At 34.8% G+C, this 19,464-nt stretch overlaps 1 protein-coding gene across 1 annotated transcript; it reads right to left on the minus strand.

Moving 5' to 3' along the window:
* Window positions 1-1,532: 1,532 nt before the first annotated feature.
* Window positions 1,533-3,594, minus strand: LOC143570020 (glutathione S-transferase zeta class-like). The gene is made up of 9 exons (XM_077055785.1): window positions 3,505-3,594; window positions 3,338-3,394; window positions 2,697-2,782; window positions 2,539-2,610; window positions 2,414-2,467; window positions 2,268-2,343; window positions 2,080-2,141; window positions 1,848-1,904; window positions 1,533-1,738 (listed from the first exon to the last, which is right to left on the minus strand). Exons 1-9 carry the CDS (start codon window positions 3,548-3,550, stop codon window positions 1,634-1,636), a joined length of 615 nt encoding a protein of 204 aa, XP_076911900.1. The 5' UTR covers window positions 3,551-3,594; the 3' UTR covers window positions 1,533-1,633.
* Window positions 3,595-19,464: the final 15,870 nt, after the last annotated feature.

Below are 19,464 nucleotides of genomic sequence, written 5' to 3' on the forward strand. Positions count from 1 at the left end.
GACCCGTCACATCCTTACCTCAATCCTTATCCTAACCCTTCGATTGAATCATAAATACAGACAATGCAGGCGTAAGAAGATATCAAGACGCTCACACCCCCAAGAAATATTATAAGTCCAAAATTCTATCGGCAGGAATGTAACGCGGAAGAAACAATGGACTGGGGGATTTATAGAGGAAGGGTGGTAAATGACCCAAGAAACAAGGAAGATTTCGCGGGTCACCCTTAGTACATACGGGTGTCATCCACTAAGAAATAAAAGGTCCAAACATTCTTCAGAAGCAGCGGAAGCCGTCCGCAAGATAAAGAACATAAGAGCGCAGGAGTGACACGCAGGTGGAGGAACAGAAAGGAAGAATAACTTCACACCTTGGGAGAACAGATAGCAATGTCCTTCTAGAAGCTTGCCAAAATATTCCCTGATAATGACAGATACCTACTTCATGGAGAGCACGTGATGGCACAGCTAATCAGGAGGAGCTAGCTGGACGTCCCTTAAAAACCTAGCTCATGGCTAGCTATCACCTCCTATCGAACTAAGCCACGTGTACTTCACACCTTGGGAGGAAAACAAATAGCAATGTCCTTCTAGAAACTTGCCAAAATATTCCCTGATAGTGACAGATACCTACTTCATGGAGAGTACGTGATGTCACAGCTAATAAGGAGGAGCTAGCTGGACGTCCCTTAACAACCTAACTCATGGCTAGCTGTCACCTCCTATCGAACTAAGCCACGTGTCCATTTAGGTAAACGGAATACTCTTCTGGATAGTGACAGCTCCACCTCCACCAATCACATTCCCTCACCCCGACTATAAACACTTTCTCAATTATCATGAGGTATTCATACACAATTACCATATTAACATCAATCACTTTAATTAAATACTCTCTCTCCCTCTCTCTAAGGATAACGATTACTTTTTCTCACGTTGGAGGGTGGTTACAGGAAGCCCCCCATCTTGTCCTTTCCGTAACGAGACCAGGTTGGTTCGTTTCGCCGGATACAAATCTGGATCTAGCCCTATTCTCAACTTATATTATCCTGATTTCATCCATTGACCTTTACCTGGTGGAAATATGGATCTGAACCTGATACGATTTGGATCCGTGTTTCTTCACCAACCAAACATAATTTCACAATAAAATTTTCAATTTCACTTCCAATTCCCTTGACTTACATGAATTAAATGAGGCTTTACAACATATGATGATTGATATTTTCGGCTGTGATGCAAATATGGTTGTTATGTTGCTGATTTCTATTGGAAAATTCGAACTAGGAGCAACGTTATAATAATATAATACTAAATTTATAATATATAATATTAAAAACAAAGTTTCCTTCAAAGAATGAATTTGTTATGAATAATAAGATTGCAAGTTCCTCCCCAACTTAACTTATCTATGTTGCTTTAATACAGCTACAAAATACCAACTTGATGAATGCCTACAACCAGTGTAAAATATATGAAAGTTGCAAACACAATAAAAATTTTCTACTTTCAGAAAAGTAAATTATTGATTCCCATTTAATCCTGATATATCCTCACTTGATTTTCAACAACTAGTTGATACACAAAACCCGAAAGAAAAAATGTTCAAGATGAATCCTCCAAATACCCTCTCTCAGTTAGTAGATGCAGCATCTGGCTGATTTTGTGGCATTGCAGCTTGGATAGCAGGTAGCTCCTGGTATGCCTTGCTTAACCTTGATAGAAGAGGGTATTCACTCTGCACCAACAAATAACAATGACTTTAGTTATCCTCTCATAAACAAAGTTCAAGTCATCTATAAGTCTTTTTATCGTTTTGTACATTGATATATAATAACAGAGCATACCATGTCAAATTTATATCGTTGTGACATATTAATGATGGGCTCCAGAAACACATCAGCCTGCAGAAGGTTGGAATGCATTACTCCATCAGCATATTTAAGTATTTGATTTGCATTTTAACAGAAGTAACTTCTAGTGTAATATAAACAAAGTTAACTTTCTATACGCGACTACTTTTAACAGGTCATCTTATAAGATGCTAGGCTATATGCGGAAAAAAAAAATAATCAGCACCAGAAAAAGTTCATCTCCAGTTGCATACTTGCCAGCATGATCTTTTAGTAATTTCTCCAAAGCTGCACAGTGATTTCACAGAAATCAGTTAACTCTCTTGTAGTTACAATAAGCCTTTGAATCTGTTTTCACTGTAAAATATATCTCAAAGTAAATTTCCTGGTTATTGAGGGAAAGTAAGAGTTTACGCGCAAACCCTTTTCCCATATGCTTATGAACCCATGAAATCTTTTCATCTTGGCCAAGACTCCGTCCGATGTAACCCTGCAAATTGGAAAATAATAAGAATCCATACGCCATCATTTATTGTAAAAGAGGTAATTATCTAACTCACCAAAACAGGTAACCGTACAAGAGGTTGTATGCTTGAAGTGACAATATTTGCAGCCTACATATTTCAAAGTAAAAAATAGCCATAACAAGACAATGCATGAACATAAATTACAAAATGTAATCTACCTGATAGTTCAATGCCTTTTTCTTCAGGTCATGAGGCAACAAAGGACATTGAGGGTACTTCTCTTCAAGGTACTGCATTATGTAATGGGAAAACCACTGATAAATAAAAATAAAGATAAAAAAGGCGCTTATAACTTCCATCAATGTAAGCTACTAACCATTATAATTGCAAAAGAATCAGAAATAACAAAATCACCATCCTTTAGAGTAGGCACATACCCAATAGGGTTGATCTTCAAATACTCTACATTTTCAAACAATAATCAGTTATTTAAATTGATTTATGCAAATGAGTCTTGTGTGGCTAATGCTTACCAGTGTTAGAAAAGTCGATTTTAGGGAGATTAATTGGTAATCGGTCAAACGTAATCAAAATCGGCCAAATTTTGGTCAAAATTGGTCATTTTTCGGTCAAAATCGGCCAAAATAGTCAAAACCTTTGAAGTATTGGAAACATTATACTTATTAGGTCCAATCCGATTAATAAGTTTCAAAAATTATATATAAAGTTTTGAAATATTTTGTATATGCCTAACTCTGTTATATTACATACAAAATACAAACCCCGAACAAAATACAAATATGATAATCCCTATTAATCCTAATTAATATTTAGTCAGTCCCACACCGCTCGACTAGCGCCTAGTAAACTTTACAACACTGGTGTTCACATCCATTTATAATATTGTAACCCATTTGTTATTCAGCATTCATCTTTTAAGCATTCTTATAGGTTGTTAAAACGAATAGTAACTTAACAAAATCACCAAATATCTTAATAAAATAAAATAAGTGTCACCGGGACTCTCTTGCTCCCTTTTGAAGAGATTAACAGCTTTGTATTCATATTCAAGTCCTGTTGGCAAACCACGATCAAATGAATCATTTGTGAATAATAATAATAATAATAATAATAATAATAATAATAATAATAATAATCCATGTAAACAAGAATGATGAGACAACCTTTTAAATTGAGAGCAATACGAACGGAATACGCGCAACTGCTCATGAAGAAAGAATATAGCTGCAGATTCGACTACAAAATCAATTAAATTAGTGTTAGCAGTTTTGTTATTGAGAAATACATATGAAATAAACCGAAAGATTGACACACCATGATGATCAAAAATTTTGAAGAAATGGTGATTCTGTAATGTCTCCCACTTAAATACGCTCTAAAATATTAAATTCATGGTGACGTTAAACTTATTGTGGTCAAACAAATCTTGGTGTGTGGGGGTCACACGTATTCAAGACTTTTTGTATTGACTTTTGATATAACACAATAGTTTTATCTTTTCTTCTTTTTTTTTTAAGGGCTTCATCATATATTTTGATACAGTTTTAAATATTAATACGTTGATAGCTTACGTTTTAACGTATTAAGTACATTGTACTTAGCTAAATATGATATTTTAGAATAGAATAAATTGTCTATTAACATTTACATAGCATACTAGGCTAAATAATTTGTAGTTGTATCCCGAAAACATTCGTTTAAGATTATATTATGTTACACATTATAATAGTCTAAACACAATAATCAATCAATAATTAATCAAACAAGAAAACATTTGGCTAAAACATACTAATAAACATTTGGTCCACATACATAAAAATAAAAGTACACCCCAAAATACATCATGTGCTAAACACATGATCCACAAACATAAAAGTAAACAGTTCATCATAAAATACATCATCTTAATCTTATCAACCATAATAAAAATCTTTCATGTTTCAAGCTTAAAGACCTGAAAATTTGTCTTTACAGGTCGTATAGCACTATACGGCTCGTATAGTCGTTTTTCGGCAGCGCTTAACAGCGGTCAAAGGCAGGCTGACTTTTCTACAAAAGTTTTCTATACGGTCGTATAGTCCTATACTGGCCGTATAGGTTTTATGGCGTGTCAGGGAGCAATACGAGCCATTAAACACCTATACGGCTCGTATCGGTCTATACGGTCGTATACACTGCAAAAAACTGTTTTTTCCTCTCTCAGTCATGCATATCCTATACGGCCTGCATAGCCCTATACGAGCCGTATAGACATGTTCAGTAGCGTGAGGGTCATGTATGAGGATCACATCTTTTTTCTTTTTTTAATTATAAGAGCTAAAAAACAAAGACGGTTACGTATTACGATTTATAAAATCAATAATCTTCCTATACTATTAAATCAATAGAGTTTATGGACATGTGGCCTTCTTTCATTGGTCAAACTCTATTGCTTCCATATATATCAACACCTTTTTTGATTTTCTTCCTAATTAAATAATTCAAAAAAAAAATTTATTTAATAACAACCATTTATGTTTTGTCATTTAACTAGTAAGAGTGCCCGCGCGTTGCGGTAGGAACACAACTATGATTCGATCAGTAACAGCCCGTTCTGGTACCGACATTTGCTGTAGTAAAATTTGGATTCGGTATAGTTTTGATGCGGGTGTTAAACATGTCCATGTTAGTTTTGGGTTTAGTATTTTACACTTTTACTAAATGATAGCTTGTCAAATAATATATTAAGTATAATAATGATGTTTGCAACATTTTCTCTTATGGGGTTCGTCCATTTAAAGACATGCTTCTCACATATACTTTGTTTTGAAGTGGCCTTCCCAGTTTCGATTGGAAATAAAAGATATAAATAACTTTTCCCAACCGTTACATGGCCTTGAAACATAAACATTTTTCAAAATCAAATTGGCAAATCTTTGACAATTCATGTGTTCCGTGTAATAATTATCCTAAAATTGTTTAATAAACAGACAAAATCTAAGATAAGAGTATTCGCATCTTTGGGTCCTTCAATTGCTTCTTACTCGTTACCCTACAATTTTTACAATTTTACCCCAAGTTGACTGGTGCAAAATTTAGTCAAATATGTTGACTCGTTAACTCATGTTAAAATGCAGGTTTGACTTTCAAAAAGTCAAACGGTCACAATACCTAAATGACATGAAATGAAGTTTACAATATTAACAAAATCCATAAACAAACACAAAATGTACAAGTCACATAACTAATAACAAAAAATAACAAGCAACCAAAGCTCAACTTGAACCTGAACTTGTCACTTGGATAGAAAAGGCGAGTAAACCATCTGCAAATTTGCATCCGGTTGCACATTACCCTTCACAATCACCTTTTGTTGCTCCAGATCAATGTCAAAAGTTTCCACTCCTATGGAATATATAGATAAATAAACTTATATCAACTATTTTAAGTTGGGAATCTTGATTAATTTTCAAAAATGAACAAACCAATAATTAACCAACCTTCCATTTTGCCAAGAACCTCGTTCACGACCCCAACACAGCCGTCACATGACATGCCAGCCTTAAGAACAACAGCTTGCATATCCATCAATATAAATTTGTAAGTTTTAGCCATTGTCACATATTACAGTTAAGATAATATATAAACAATGCAAATTGTTTATATATGTTTACTTGATATAAAATTGGAATTATTATTTAATATATGTCGAATTTGAAAATTATAAAAGATTAAGGTTTTAAACGTACCGAGCCTTGTTCGTGTTTGTTTGTTTAGCTTTGAACTTGTTCATGAACACTAACCGAACGAAATTTCATGTGTGTGTTTGGTCATTAAGATAATAAAGTTGTTCCAATTCATTCGTGTTCATTTGTTAACTTCCTAAACGAACACAAATGAACATAAGCAAACGCATGGTAGTTTGAAAATTGAAAAACAACATTGTTAATCCTTTTTTCTAAAAACCACTAATATATTTTCATGTACAATATATTCAACTTCAAACTTGATTGTTATTAAAAAATTTAAAGGGAAAAGTAATGCTTACAAACTTGCTCGATGCTGCTCAAAGAAAGCTTGTAAAATGGTTTCTTTATTTTGGCTCAGTTCGATTCTAAGCTGATCGGCTCGGTTCGATTTGTAAACGAGCAAGCCCTCACTCAGTAACGCAACATATTTAGCTCGCAGTCGTAGTGTTTCCGGCTCGGTTTTTTATATGCGTGTTTCATGTAACTTCTACCTTCATAAAACATGCTCGGATCTTCCTCGGACTTTAAAGCACCATAGTGACAAGTCTAATACTCTCATGATCTTGTTATGTTATCTTTTCTTGTGTAAAACAAGACAAACGGGTTGGATTCTGTATGAATTGTAAATTAGTTGCATTTGGTTTCTGTCAGTTAATGTGATTATGCCTGTAAAAAAAACCACGAGTTATGTAAATATTTCGGTTTGAAGTTTGTCATGTTCTTTTATTTAATAGACGAAAGAACATAATCAAAACTTTTTATTCATTTACTTTAACGGCCCTAAAAAAATTAAACAAGTATACAAAAGGGCTTCAACGAACATAAGTAAGTAGACAAATGAGCATGAACGAAGTTAAATGAACAAACGCTCACGAACACATATGAACAAATGGACTTGCTACGTATTTCATGACCACCATTCACGGTCGTCAGGTCAACCGTATTTATACATGTCAACTCGAGCTTAACCTGTTTTTAAAATGGGTCAACCTGAACCTGACCTGTTTTGACGTTTTGTAAACTGGCCATGTTAGCCGAACCAAAACCTGTCTTTTTTCACGTCAAGTTCGGGTCATGTCAGTTATTATTTTTTGTTCCACATGTAGCAAAAGTGTTGGTAAAGTGTTACAGACTGAACACCACCAAAAATACGAGATTCAAACACAATGGGTAAACTTTGGTAATATGAGAAAAATTATACTGCTAGTTTTGGTCTTTTGAGAAAGCATGTTTTTTTAGCGGCATTGACCTTTTGAGTATGGTTGACATTTTGATCAACTTTGACTTCGTGACCAACTTTGACTTTTTTTGGTAAAAGTCACCATTTTTGACCTTTTAGCCAAATTCAACAATATAATGAATGCATGTAAATATAGGTATACATTACTGTAATAATAAAATAATCCTAATTTGATTTCCATATTTTAAGACACTAATTAGTTTTAAAAACATTAATAAACATTAGTTTTATATGAATCGCATTCGCTTCAGTCGTCATGAGTCGCCATTTTGCCAGTTAACTTTTTAAATGTTATGTAGGTATTTGGAAGTGTAGATAGATGGTTTAAAATTGCTACATTTGTAGTTTTCATATCTATTGCTTTTAACTCATTCACCCCATATAACGTTGACCCGTATAGTTAGATGAAAAGTTGGACCCGTTTACAAAAATGATAATCTTGACCGGTTTACAAAATGGTAACCCGTTCACTGCAAATGATAATATTGGCCCGCTTATTGAAGTATATATTTGTGACTCATTTACTAAAAAGGGTATCATCGACCTGTTTACTAAAAAAGTAAATGTGAAATAAAAAATTTGCAACTTAGTTCATTTACAGTATGAGTGAAAAATCTTCCAAATGTCAAACAGGTTAAAATCATTAAGGCAACAAGTGAGGGTAGTTTTGGTATTATAAAAGAAATTAGCAATTGCTAATGAAATTAAACAAAATTCCCATTAATTATCAACATGATTATTTTCAAAATATGATCTTGTAAGTCACGAAATACTAATTTTGACGTGCTTGCTAAAATAGATAGATTTTGACCCGTTTACCAAAATGGCAGTTTTATCTCGTTAATTAAAATCGACAATTTCTGCGCGTTTGCTAAAATGATAGCTGAGACCCATTTATTGAAATCTGATATGTGTATATTTAGATTGTTTTGAATGTTTATCAAAGCAAAAACAGAAAGTTCAAAGTAGCTAAGTATGACAGATAACATTAGCAAGTGTCACATGTTGGGACTCAGGTCATCATTAGTAGAGTACAAAAACAATATGGTCTATATAACCTAAAAACCATCAGTCACCATAGAGTAAAAATGCATACCTGGTACAAAGTCAAAGGTCTTCCAGCCTCAGCATGCCCTTCTACAACTTTAAGTCGCTTTTTAGACCCCCTATTCATAACATGCTTAAATGTAGATTTGTTATGTAGTTAAAAAAACGCAACCAATGAAACTAACAATCTTGCTATAACTCTATGACACTCATATTCTTGAAAATCTGCAAACATGAAGTCATAGATTCAAGAAAACAATTAAAACTGCTAAACCTTAAATATTCTTGATTGTTACAAATCAGCAGTAGACAGGTACAAGATTGTGACCACCAACACGTTAATTATTCATAAAAAATGGCCAAATTTATGAAGCCAACCAGGCCACTTTGAAATGGCCCGATTTTCAATATGACGAATTAAAAAAATCCGATGCGTTTTGTCGAAAAATCCGATGCACAGTGCGAGCGCATCACATATTCGATGCACTCTTCATTATATAAATACTAAAGTTTAGTTATCTCAACAACAATAGAAATATGTGATCCAATGAAGGGTTGCAGGAAAAAAAAAAGGACAAAGAAATTATAACAAGCATACATCTTACCCTCCTCAGACCCTACCATAGCTTTGCTATTGGTGGGATATACTGAGTACGATGATGATGATGATGATGATGATGATTCATGAAATTGGCCACACGTCCTTAAACTACAACAAATTCATATCTTTGACTCGAAGCTGAATTAATCATTTAATTGATCTGCATTGTTGCTAACTTGTTCCAATATTACCCGACATAACAAAACGAATCTACAACCCTTTTGACTTCATATGCTAAATAGTAAATACTGATTACACCTTTCTGTTAACAATAACCAGAAAGGTTATTGGTGCTACCACATACACAAATAACATGAGCAAACACTTACACATGACATTATTATAACAGCAGGGGAATCTGAACCTTAAACAAAAGCAGAGAATTCCCTAATGTCAGTTGCAAATTCGTCAATCATGACCACTTACATGACGAGACTCAACCTCTCGGCCTCAAAAGAAGAGAGCGGATTATAACACACCAAAAACATCTAATTTCCATATCAGAAGACAGGAACACATCAGTTCGCTTACGACTACGTATCAAAACGAAAAAAACTGATGAACCGGTAAAAAATTTCCATTAATCTATATTTACAATTATAATCAAAGAAAATTGAATCTAGGAATTGAATTCCTGAATTTGCTAACGATGAACCCTAGATTAATCTTGGAATCGAAAACCTAACGATTTGGAGGATTTGTGGTGGTTTTGAGAAAGAAACGATGAGGACGCGTTTAAAAGACACTACAACAAGTTAATTCGCCGGACGATACAACAACTTTAATAACGGACAATGCTGTTAGTGCTATATATCGGCCGATGATCTTAATGCCCCGGAGATTGCAGGCTTGCTGGAGAAGTGCCAGAGACCTAATGAACATTTAATTTAACGGTGTTTATGGAGAGAGAAAGATGAAAAGACGTCTATCTCTATTATAATTATAACATAATTTAAAAGTGAATTACCTAACATGTTTCAAAGTAGAATGAAATCAAGAGAGTAATGAATATGAATAATATAAAGCTTGAATACCCAGATTATCAATTATGCAACAATACCCGGATTATAATCAAATTTCCATTAACCTAATTTATGAACTGGTTACAAAATTTATAATCAGACAAATTTGAACCTGGTAGTTGAATCCAATACCTGAATTTACGAACGATGAACCCTAGATTAAGCTTGGATACTAAAAACGAAACAAAACAACCTATTGAGAATAACCAAACAAAATTGAGAATAAAACACATACCTACAAAAAAATTGAAAGGATTCTCGCCGCCAACAACAGGACCTTCAGAGCCTGATGATGAAGAATTTCGTGTTGCTACTTTTATAGCATAGAAAGTAACGTATGGAGACACAATTAAAAGAAATTGAAAGAAAGAATTGATTGTTATCAGAAATATATTACATTATAATAATACATAGAATTGATTGAGGTTAACAATCAATTGCAATCACTATTATATTACATAGAATTGATTGAGGATGAAGGCTGTAACGTATGAAGAGACAGAGAGGAATTAAAAGAAAGAATTGAAGTCCAGGGTTGTATTGAAGTGGCCGGCCGTGATGGTGGTATCGGAGTTTGAAGCCGGAGGTTAGGGAATTTAATATTACGGCGTTGAAAGGGCGCCTGTATGTTTAATAAGATAATATAGATAACAAATGAGGAGCCTTTGAAACAAGGGCACAGGCACCATTATCATGGAGTATATGGGATGAAACTAACTTTGAACTCATCTTTCTAGTCACAAATGGAACCACTTCATATCTCAATGGATATAGGACCCCGGTAACATGCCATTTTTTTTTTGTTTATTAGATTGTTACAATGCAATATGCATACTAAGAAAATGAAATAAATGATCTGATTAATGATTTTGCTGCTACAATCAACCATGGTTTATGGAGGTTATTTTCAATTTACCTAATATTTGAGTAAAACAATAATTGCTTCTCCTTAAATTGGTTTCAATTCATAATTTGCTAAAGTTAAGCAGGCATTCAAGATGAATAATTTGTTGCTTATGAATCAACCTTGGTCAACTATAATTGAATAAGAATGAATAATCTTTTTAATTTTAACTTCATAATCAATTGGACTTGATTTTTATATTTCACGTTTTGATTTTAATTACAGAGTGAAAATGAGGGTGTTGTTTTTCGGAATCCATTTGCTATTCTTAATCAATGTTCAACAATTTTAGTTATATTTAAGTTTAAATTTGATTTTAACTTATATTAAATGTTTTTTATTTGTTATTTGATTTTAGAAATAAATGATTTTAATTAGAGTTTAAAAATGAGTGCTCGATTTTTGGTAAATAGTAACGGCTTGATTTTGACTTTACAAAAACGAGTGTTTGTAACTTAAAATTTGAAACATAAATTCTCAAATAGGAAGTGCCAAATATTCGGGTTGTCTTTATTAATTTAATAAGAAATGCTTGAAATATGTCATTCCTAAAAATAAATGCACTTTTGCTATAATAGAATGGCCAATATCTTTTTTAATGAAAGATTAACTTACGGCTATATTGAATACTCAACTTATTTTTAATATTTTTGGTCATATCTCGGTTAATATGTCAGCCTTAAGGTATATGTTTAAAAGAATACTGTTTTTAATAAATTTGGGGCCAAATCCACTATTTGATTAAAAAAATGAAAGTGATTATAGATTTATATGACTGATAGGTTATTGTTGTTGTTACCACCACCACTACTACCACTACAACTACGACGACCACCACCACCACTACAACTACGACAACCACCACCACCACTACTGTCATTATTATTATTTACCAGGTATTGTGACATACCTAACAGAATTTACCAATCTGTGTACTCCAACATCATACAACTTTTCTCCATAGTTAGAAGCCATAATGACAAACAAAGCAGAATGAAACAATCACTTTTTGTGGTAAGACTTCATATGCAGGTTGACCATTTAGGCTATATTTTACTTTTTATTATAATAAGCTCTTTAAGATTTAAATTAAAATCCTCTTATGACACGGTGAAGGAGAAACAACTATTTTCACGTTTGGTAAAACAAAGAAGGCTGAAATCGGTTTCCTTATCGCATACAGAAATAATAGAAAGATGAACAAATTGTGAATGTATTTCACCATGGTAAGATTTTTTCTGTTTTCATTTATAGCCTTTAGAAGGTATTATAGTAGTTCTTTAAATAATGATTATTTAAATTCTTCTCTATATACCAGCAAATGCATGGGATGAAGGAGATGAAGCTTTTTCTATTACAAGCCAACTTCAAAATACAAATTTGGATATGGTCGGCAATAAACATATAACGAAAGCTTTTGTCATCTTAAATCATGTCTTTAGTTGTCGATTTCTATATTTCCACCCATGTCGTACACGGGTTAATAACCTAGTAGCTGAATAAATTAAATGTGGTAGTTTTGTTTGGAAGGACGGTTTTACCCTTATATCCCCTTATATCTTTCTATATCATGTATATATTTATTTTTATTTAATGAATGTAATGTAAAAGTCTATAATTGGATAAACGAGAAAATTATGCTAGGACGTGGGTTGAAAACTAACCGAACGCTCGACAAAGTGTTCGTGGACTGATGTGAGGAAGGTTCAGTTATGTTCGCTTGTTCAATATAAATGGGCATAAACAAGCAATTTTGTTTGATTGTGTTCGTAAACAATAAAATAAAGTGTTTTCCTCTTTTCGTAAAAACAATTGATTTGTTATGTTATAGGAGTCTCCATCTCATGAGAAGAATTCTTTTCTTTTACTATATATAGAATAGAAATGTTAGAATATTTATCTCCGAAGATCTCAATGACCACGAAAAAGAGATGATGACTTTCCTAAGCCAACCAGTAGACTTGAACCTTGTTCATATGGTATCAATTGTAGATCATTTTGCAAAACGTTTTTTATTTGAATTGAAATAATTTTCAAATTAAAATATCTTCATTTCCGAATTCAATTGGACTACAGTGGAGAAATGCGTTCGATGATGTGTTTGTTTACATTCACTAACGTTAGTTCAATGATTCATTCATTAAGATTTTTAATATTTTTAATAAATTTTCTAATCTTATCATATAGATTTAAGAAAAACTATAAAACAAAAACACATATATGAGTATTATGTTATAAATTATATGTAAAACTAACCTATTAATAAGAATGTTAAAAAAAATCACCATCACAAACTTGGTAGCTGGACCGAAGTGTTGACACTAGCCATTCTTGGTTAGCTAATTCAAATAAAACGTTATTTGTGTCATTTGTGTTCGTGAACCATTCACGAGCAGTTCATTTTGTTAATGAATGGACACAAACTAGAAATTTCATTCGGTTAGCTATTTGTGAACTGTTCGCTTGTCCGATGAACGTTCATCGGATGAACACGAACAAGGCCTTATTCTATCCGGTTCGGTTCACTTACAACCCCGCTAAGAAGTGAAGAGTGGGAGTGTTGGAGAACACTGTACGAGTATCACATGCCAATTTTTTACCACTTTGGCGCTAAGAAGTGAAGAGTGGGAGTGTTGGAGAACACTGTACGAGTATCACATGCCAATTTTTTACCACTTTGGCGACTAATGTGAAGAAGAGAGGGAAAAATAAATTTGTGGAAATGAACACTAATGAGGGAAGAAGGAGAAATTGATTGAAAAAGGCTATTAATGGTATAAATATACAAATACTAAGATTTATTGAGATTAACTAGGTTAGGTATCCGTGTTCCACACAGGTTAAATAACTTAAATTCTGAAATTTTTATGAATAAAAGAATGATTCATAAAGTTGAGTCTTACATTAAATAAATACAAAGCTAAAATTCAAGTATAATTCACAAACTTACAAATAAATCATAAATCTCTAAATATTTTTTTGATACAATATTAGATGATACACTAAAAATATGATAAGTAAAGTAAAATAGTATTATGAAAACATAACCGGTACAATTGAAACAAAACGAACATGTCAGCAGTGGAATAAAGTTTTTGATCATTTAAAGAATGTGTTGTAAAAGAGAATCGATAACGTTTTGATTTGCAATATATGGATAGAAAAAAAAAGATAACTGTTATAGAGGTAAAAATAAGTTCTGTTAAAGATCCACGTGTTTTTAACAATGAACCCGAGTAAGTTTTAAGTACTAAAATGATTCATATATATGTAAATGTTACACACACCCAAACCTTAACTTTTAAAAAAATAATAGTAAAATATGTTTTGTAAAAGCAATTATAGAAATCATTAAACAAAAAATATATAAAAAAGAACTAAAAAAATATATATAATTAATAGGAGAGGCAGACAAGAAGAAAGAGTAAGAATGCACCTAAACATGCGTGATGGGGTCGGCCTTACAGTGGTCACGCAGTTTCTCTTCCAATTTCATTTTCTTTTTTCTCTTTTTTCTTTGGCTGGAGCTATTTAACTGTGTATAGGGTGGTTGCTTGATAAGGGGTGGTGGAAGAAAGAGTGGATGGACGACGATGGTGGTTGGGTAAAACTATAAAAAGGGTGCTGAAAGAAGGGTTGAAAAAGAAGGTGGGAATGCGGGATTAGGTTTATGGGATTTTTATGTAGTTTTTTTTACTTTATTTATTTTTTTTACTTTAATTAATAATAATGATATTAATACAAACTTCTTTTAAAAAGACTATAATTCAATTGTTAATATTAGATTTAGATATTAAATTTATAAGTTATGTTAAATAAAATTGAAAATGGAAAACGGAGAATGAGGAAATGGTGTATACTCCTAGGTTGAAGGGTGTTGAAGGACGATGTTGAATGATGGGTTAAAGCTGACGTGGTGCTGATGTGACGAGTGATGAGAATGATGTTGAAGGGTGTATACTCTCTAGTCTTATAATAAGTTAATTAGATATAGAAAAAAATCTTAAAAATTATATATAATTAATATGAGAGAGAAGCGGGAAGAAAGAATAAGAATATACCAGAGAATGACATGTGACGAGAGGAAATTAACCTTTATTTATTATGTAGCATAGATATTGTTAGCACATTTAGTGTTTAGCATTCACGGTAATAGTTTTACTTGTTAGTTTGTCTATCTTATATGGATGTTTTGAGCTTTTAATAGCTCATACGTATGACGCATCATAAGTATGAGGACTTATGCATATAACTTCATAACTTCATAACTTCATACGTATCAAGTCTGATACATATGAGTATACACTGAGCTCATTACCTTTGTAACTTGGTGATCAAACACTTTCATTTATATAATATCATTTTATGATCAATTGAACCAATAACCGATTTATATTTACATGATATTGTCGCAATTACTCATTATCCACACATCTATACACGTATATTGGATTATGCACATTATACAATAATATAATCAATGAGATAGATCCGTATATGGATTTACAAGTGGCGTCGGAGCTCTTCGCTCTCGATTCTATATGTATTGACAATATTCAGCCTTTAAGTCATTCAAATTGTGTTCAACTTTACCAAAGTTGATCGATTTATTATCTCAGTTCTCTTATACGTATGAAACCCCTGTTCATATATATCGGAATGTTAATATACGTTTAAAACCCTGCTTATTCATTTTGATTTGGTTAATAAGTTTCTAATTGCTTCATAACCCTTTTTGAGAATACGTATAAGTCATTATGCACATCAACATTCCTTCATTCGTTTCTTGACATGCATCGGTTCTTTATACATTTTATCGTGTTCATACGCTTGATTTTATACACCTAAACCTTCATATGCTTGAGTGTTCATATGCAAAAGGCTTCATACACCAGAGTTGTTCATCCATAAGCATCACAGTCATAAGCTCATACGTGTAACCATTTCATACGTATAAGCTCATACGTTTGACAATTTCATACGTATAAGACCACTTTTAGTTATAAAACAATAATTTTCATAAAAAACCGACAACTTTAAAAGCATTTGTCGCTGCCCAAATCACAATGCAAGTTATGTTGAGCTAGCACAACGAGATTGGAACGTCTAACAAGGCACTAAAACTAATGAGTTTTGGATGAATATCATAGCTGAAAAGATAGATCTGAAGCTTACATATAGGTGTTAGATACTAACTATTTTATACTGATCCAAGAGGTTTATACACATCCATTTCAAGATGGTTTGAAGAAACACTAACCGGACCCCGGGCAGATTACTGGTAACCTGGGGGTTGGATAGCTGTTTCCCACGAGGGGTTAGACCCTTTGAAGATGGTCCTTCTGATAACCTGCAAAACAGACACCGTGAGCTCGTCACTGAGAAGGGGAGGGTTCCTCCTTGTGACCACCCTCCGGCGTGAGAATCAGACTAGATTGCTCTTTAAATATAAAAGTATATTAAGAGATTGCTAGAGCAGATATCAGGTATAATACAATAATAATGTAGTAAGATATGTTGTGTTTTGATGATCATACCATTTGGGGTATTTATAGCCGAAGGTAGGTTTCCAAGGAGGTATGGCCGGCTGCAACAGTGTTCCTGTTCATCAACAGTAGCCTACGCACGTGCCCTGCTGGTAGTTGGTGGGTAGGCAGCGGCTGATAGCGACAGGCCTGCTGTATACTATGCCCTTTCCACAACTGCCGGCTACGCACGTGGTATGACAGTAGTTGGTGAGTAGGCAGCGGCTTAATAGTGATACAGTACAGGAGCATGCTGCTCGCCATACTGTATCAGTGAGCTGTCGTATCCCTGATCAGATCTGCCATCTCGATTCTATATGTATTGACAATATTCAGCCTTTAAGTCATTCAAATTGTGTTCAACTTTACCAAAGTTGATCGATTTTATCTCAGTTCTCTTATACGTATGAAACCCCTGTTCATATATATCGGAATGTTAATATACGTTTAAAACCCTGCTTATTCATTTTGATTTGGTTAATAAGTTTCTAATTGCTTCATAACCCTTTTTGAGAATACGTATAAGTCATTATGCACATCAACATTCCTTATTCGTTTCTTGACATGCATCGGTTTCTTTATACATTTTATCGTGTTCATACGCTTGATTTTATACACCTAAACCTTCATATGCTTGAGTGTTCATATGCAAAAGGCTTCATACACCAGAGTTGTTCATCCATAAGCATCACAGTCATAAGCTCATACGTGTAACCATTTCATACGTATAAGCTCATACGTTTGACAATTTCATACGTATAAGACCACTTTTAGTTACAAAACAATAATTTTCATAAAAAACGACAACTTTAAAAGCATTTGTCGCTGCCCAAATCACAATGCAAGTTATGTTGAGCTAGCACAACGAGATTGGAACGTCTAACAAGGCACTAAAACTAATGAGTTTTGATGAATATCATAGCTGAAAAGATAGATCTGAAGCTTACATATAGGTGTTAGATACTAACTATTTTATACTGATCCAAGAGGTTTATACACATCCATTTCAAGATGGTTTGAAGAAACACTAACCGGACCCCGGGCAGATTACTGGTAACCTGGGGGTTGGATAGCTGTTTCCCACGAGGGGTTAGACCCTTTGAAGATGGTCCTTCTGATAACCTGCAAAACAGACACCGTGAGCTCGTCACTGAGAAGGGGAGGGTTCCTCCTTGTGACCACCTCCGGCGTGAGAATCAGACTAGATTGCTCTTTAAATATAAAAGTATATTAAGAGATTGCTAGAGCAGATATCAGGTATAATACAATAATAATGTAGTAAGATATGTTGTGTTTTGATGATCATACCATTTGGGGTATTTATAGCCGAAGGTAGGTTTCCAAGGAGGTATGGCCGGCTGCAACAGTGTTCCTGTTCATCAACAGTAGCCTACGCACGTGCCCTGCTGGTAGTTGGTGGGTAGGCAGCGGCTGATAGCGACCAGGCCTGCTGTATACTATGCCCTTTCCACCAACTGCCGGCTACGCACGTGGTATGACAGTAGTTGGTGAGTAGGCAGCGGCTTAATAGTGATACAGTACAGGAGCATGCTGCTCGCCATACTGTATCAGTGAGCTGTCGTATCCCTGATCAGATCTTTCGCCCATACCTCGTCAGGTACAGTGAAAGGTCCTTCAGTATAGACTGGCTTATTTGGGCGGGAGTATTCCCCCTCCCGCCTCTGTGCGGGATTGCTCCCGGCTTTGCTCATTCCTTCAGGTGACACTGAATGATCGAGAGCTAAGTACCTAGTGCGTGTAGCCATGCTGCGCGGGTGGCCTTCCCTCATGGCTTGTATCCGAGGCTGCGGGAACAGGCGGAGTCCTTCACCATGGGAGGCATTTCCTGCGGGACCAGCTTGCATACTGCGCGTAAGGACGTCACGTCTCTGAGCATGGTTGGTCCTGCGGATCCAGTTGGTCTCTGCGCAGACGTCCCTGTTTAAGGTGAGTCTTGCGGGTCCAACTGGGCTCTGCTGGGACCTACCTCTTCAAGTCCCCCCAGTCCAATGTTCTTCTCATGCGTGTTTAATAAAGTGAGGTGAACTTTTGGACTTAAGCAAAGGGTTTTGAAAGGGTTTTGTAAGGTTTTCCATGGGAAGTCCTTGTCACTTGCAGAAATGCCCGAGTTTCCTGCTTGGTCTTTGGGTATGATGCGGGTAGGTCTGTAACCTCCTCGCAAGTCAGGAGCATTGAGTCCCAGTTGTGTGGATTCTCCATGAGGTTTTGGTAGTTTTGAACATAGTGATCAATTATGTTAAAACCACCAATTCCATCCTGGAGCTTCAAACAACGTAGTTCTCAACGTTCCCGCTATGCGGGGATGTTATTTCCGTTTCCGCAAGCATTGCCCAGAAGATCCTTCCTGGTTTCAATTCCCAGCGGAGCGCTAGGTATGTGAAGGGTTTTGCCTTAACACTGTACCAGCGCTCGTCTTACGGTTACTTTACTTCCAAGGTATTCCTAGCGTCAATTCCCTGCAGGTGCTAGGTACGTGAAGGGTTTTGCCTTTACACTGTACCCGCGCCTGTCTTATAGTTACTTGGTTGCCGAGGAATATTTGGCTTCAATTCCCTGCGGGTGCTAGGTATGTGAAGGGTTTTGCCTTTACACTGTACCCGCATCCGTCTAACGGTTACTTGTTCGCCAAGGTTTACTTGGCTTCAATTCCCTGCGGGTGCTAGGTATGTGAAGGGTTTTGCCTTTACACTGTACCCGCATCCGTCTAACGGTTACTTGTTCGCCAAGGTTTACTTGGCTTCAATTCCCTGCGGGTGCTAGGTATGTGAAGGGTTTTGCCTTTACACTGTACCCGCATCCGTCTAACGGTTACTTGTTTGCCAAGGGGTAAGGGGTATTTTCCCGCTTACTTTTTAATATTTTTTAAATTTTGAATTTTGAAATTCGAAGAGTTGGTGGAAAGATAAGAACAGTCCAAACCTCTGAAACGTCGTGCGACGGTTTCTTCTGACTGTGTCAGGACGTGCAGGAAGTTATGGTGACGTGACAGAACATGGTCATTCCAGACGCTTTTCCTGGCGCGTGGGCACGATTTT

Source organism: Bidens hawaiensis, unplaced genomic scaffold, assembly GCF_021521415.1.
Source record: "Bidens hawaiensis isolate Kalapana, Puna unplaced genomic scaffold, B.hawaiensis_p1.1 tig00024817_1, whole genome shotgun sequence".
Lineage (NCBI taxonomy): Eukaryota > Viridiplantae > Streptophyta > Magnoliopsida > Asterales > Asteraceae > Bidens > Bidens hawaiensis.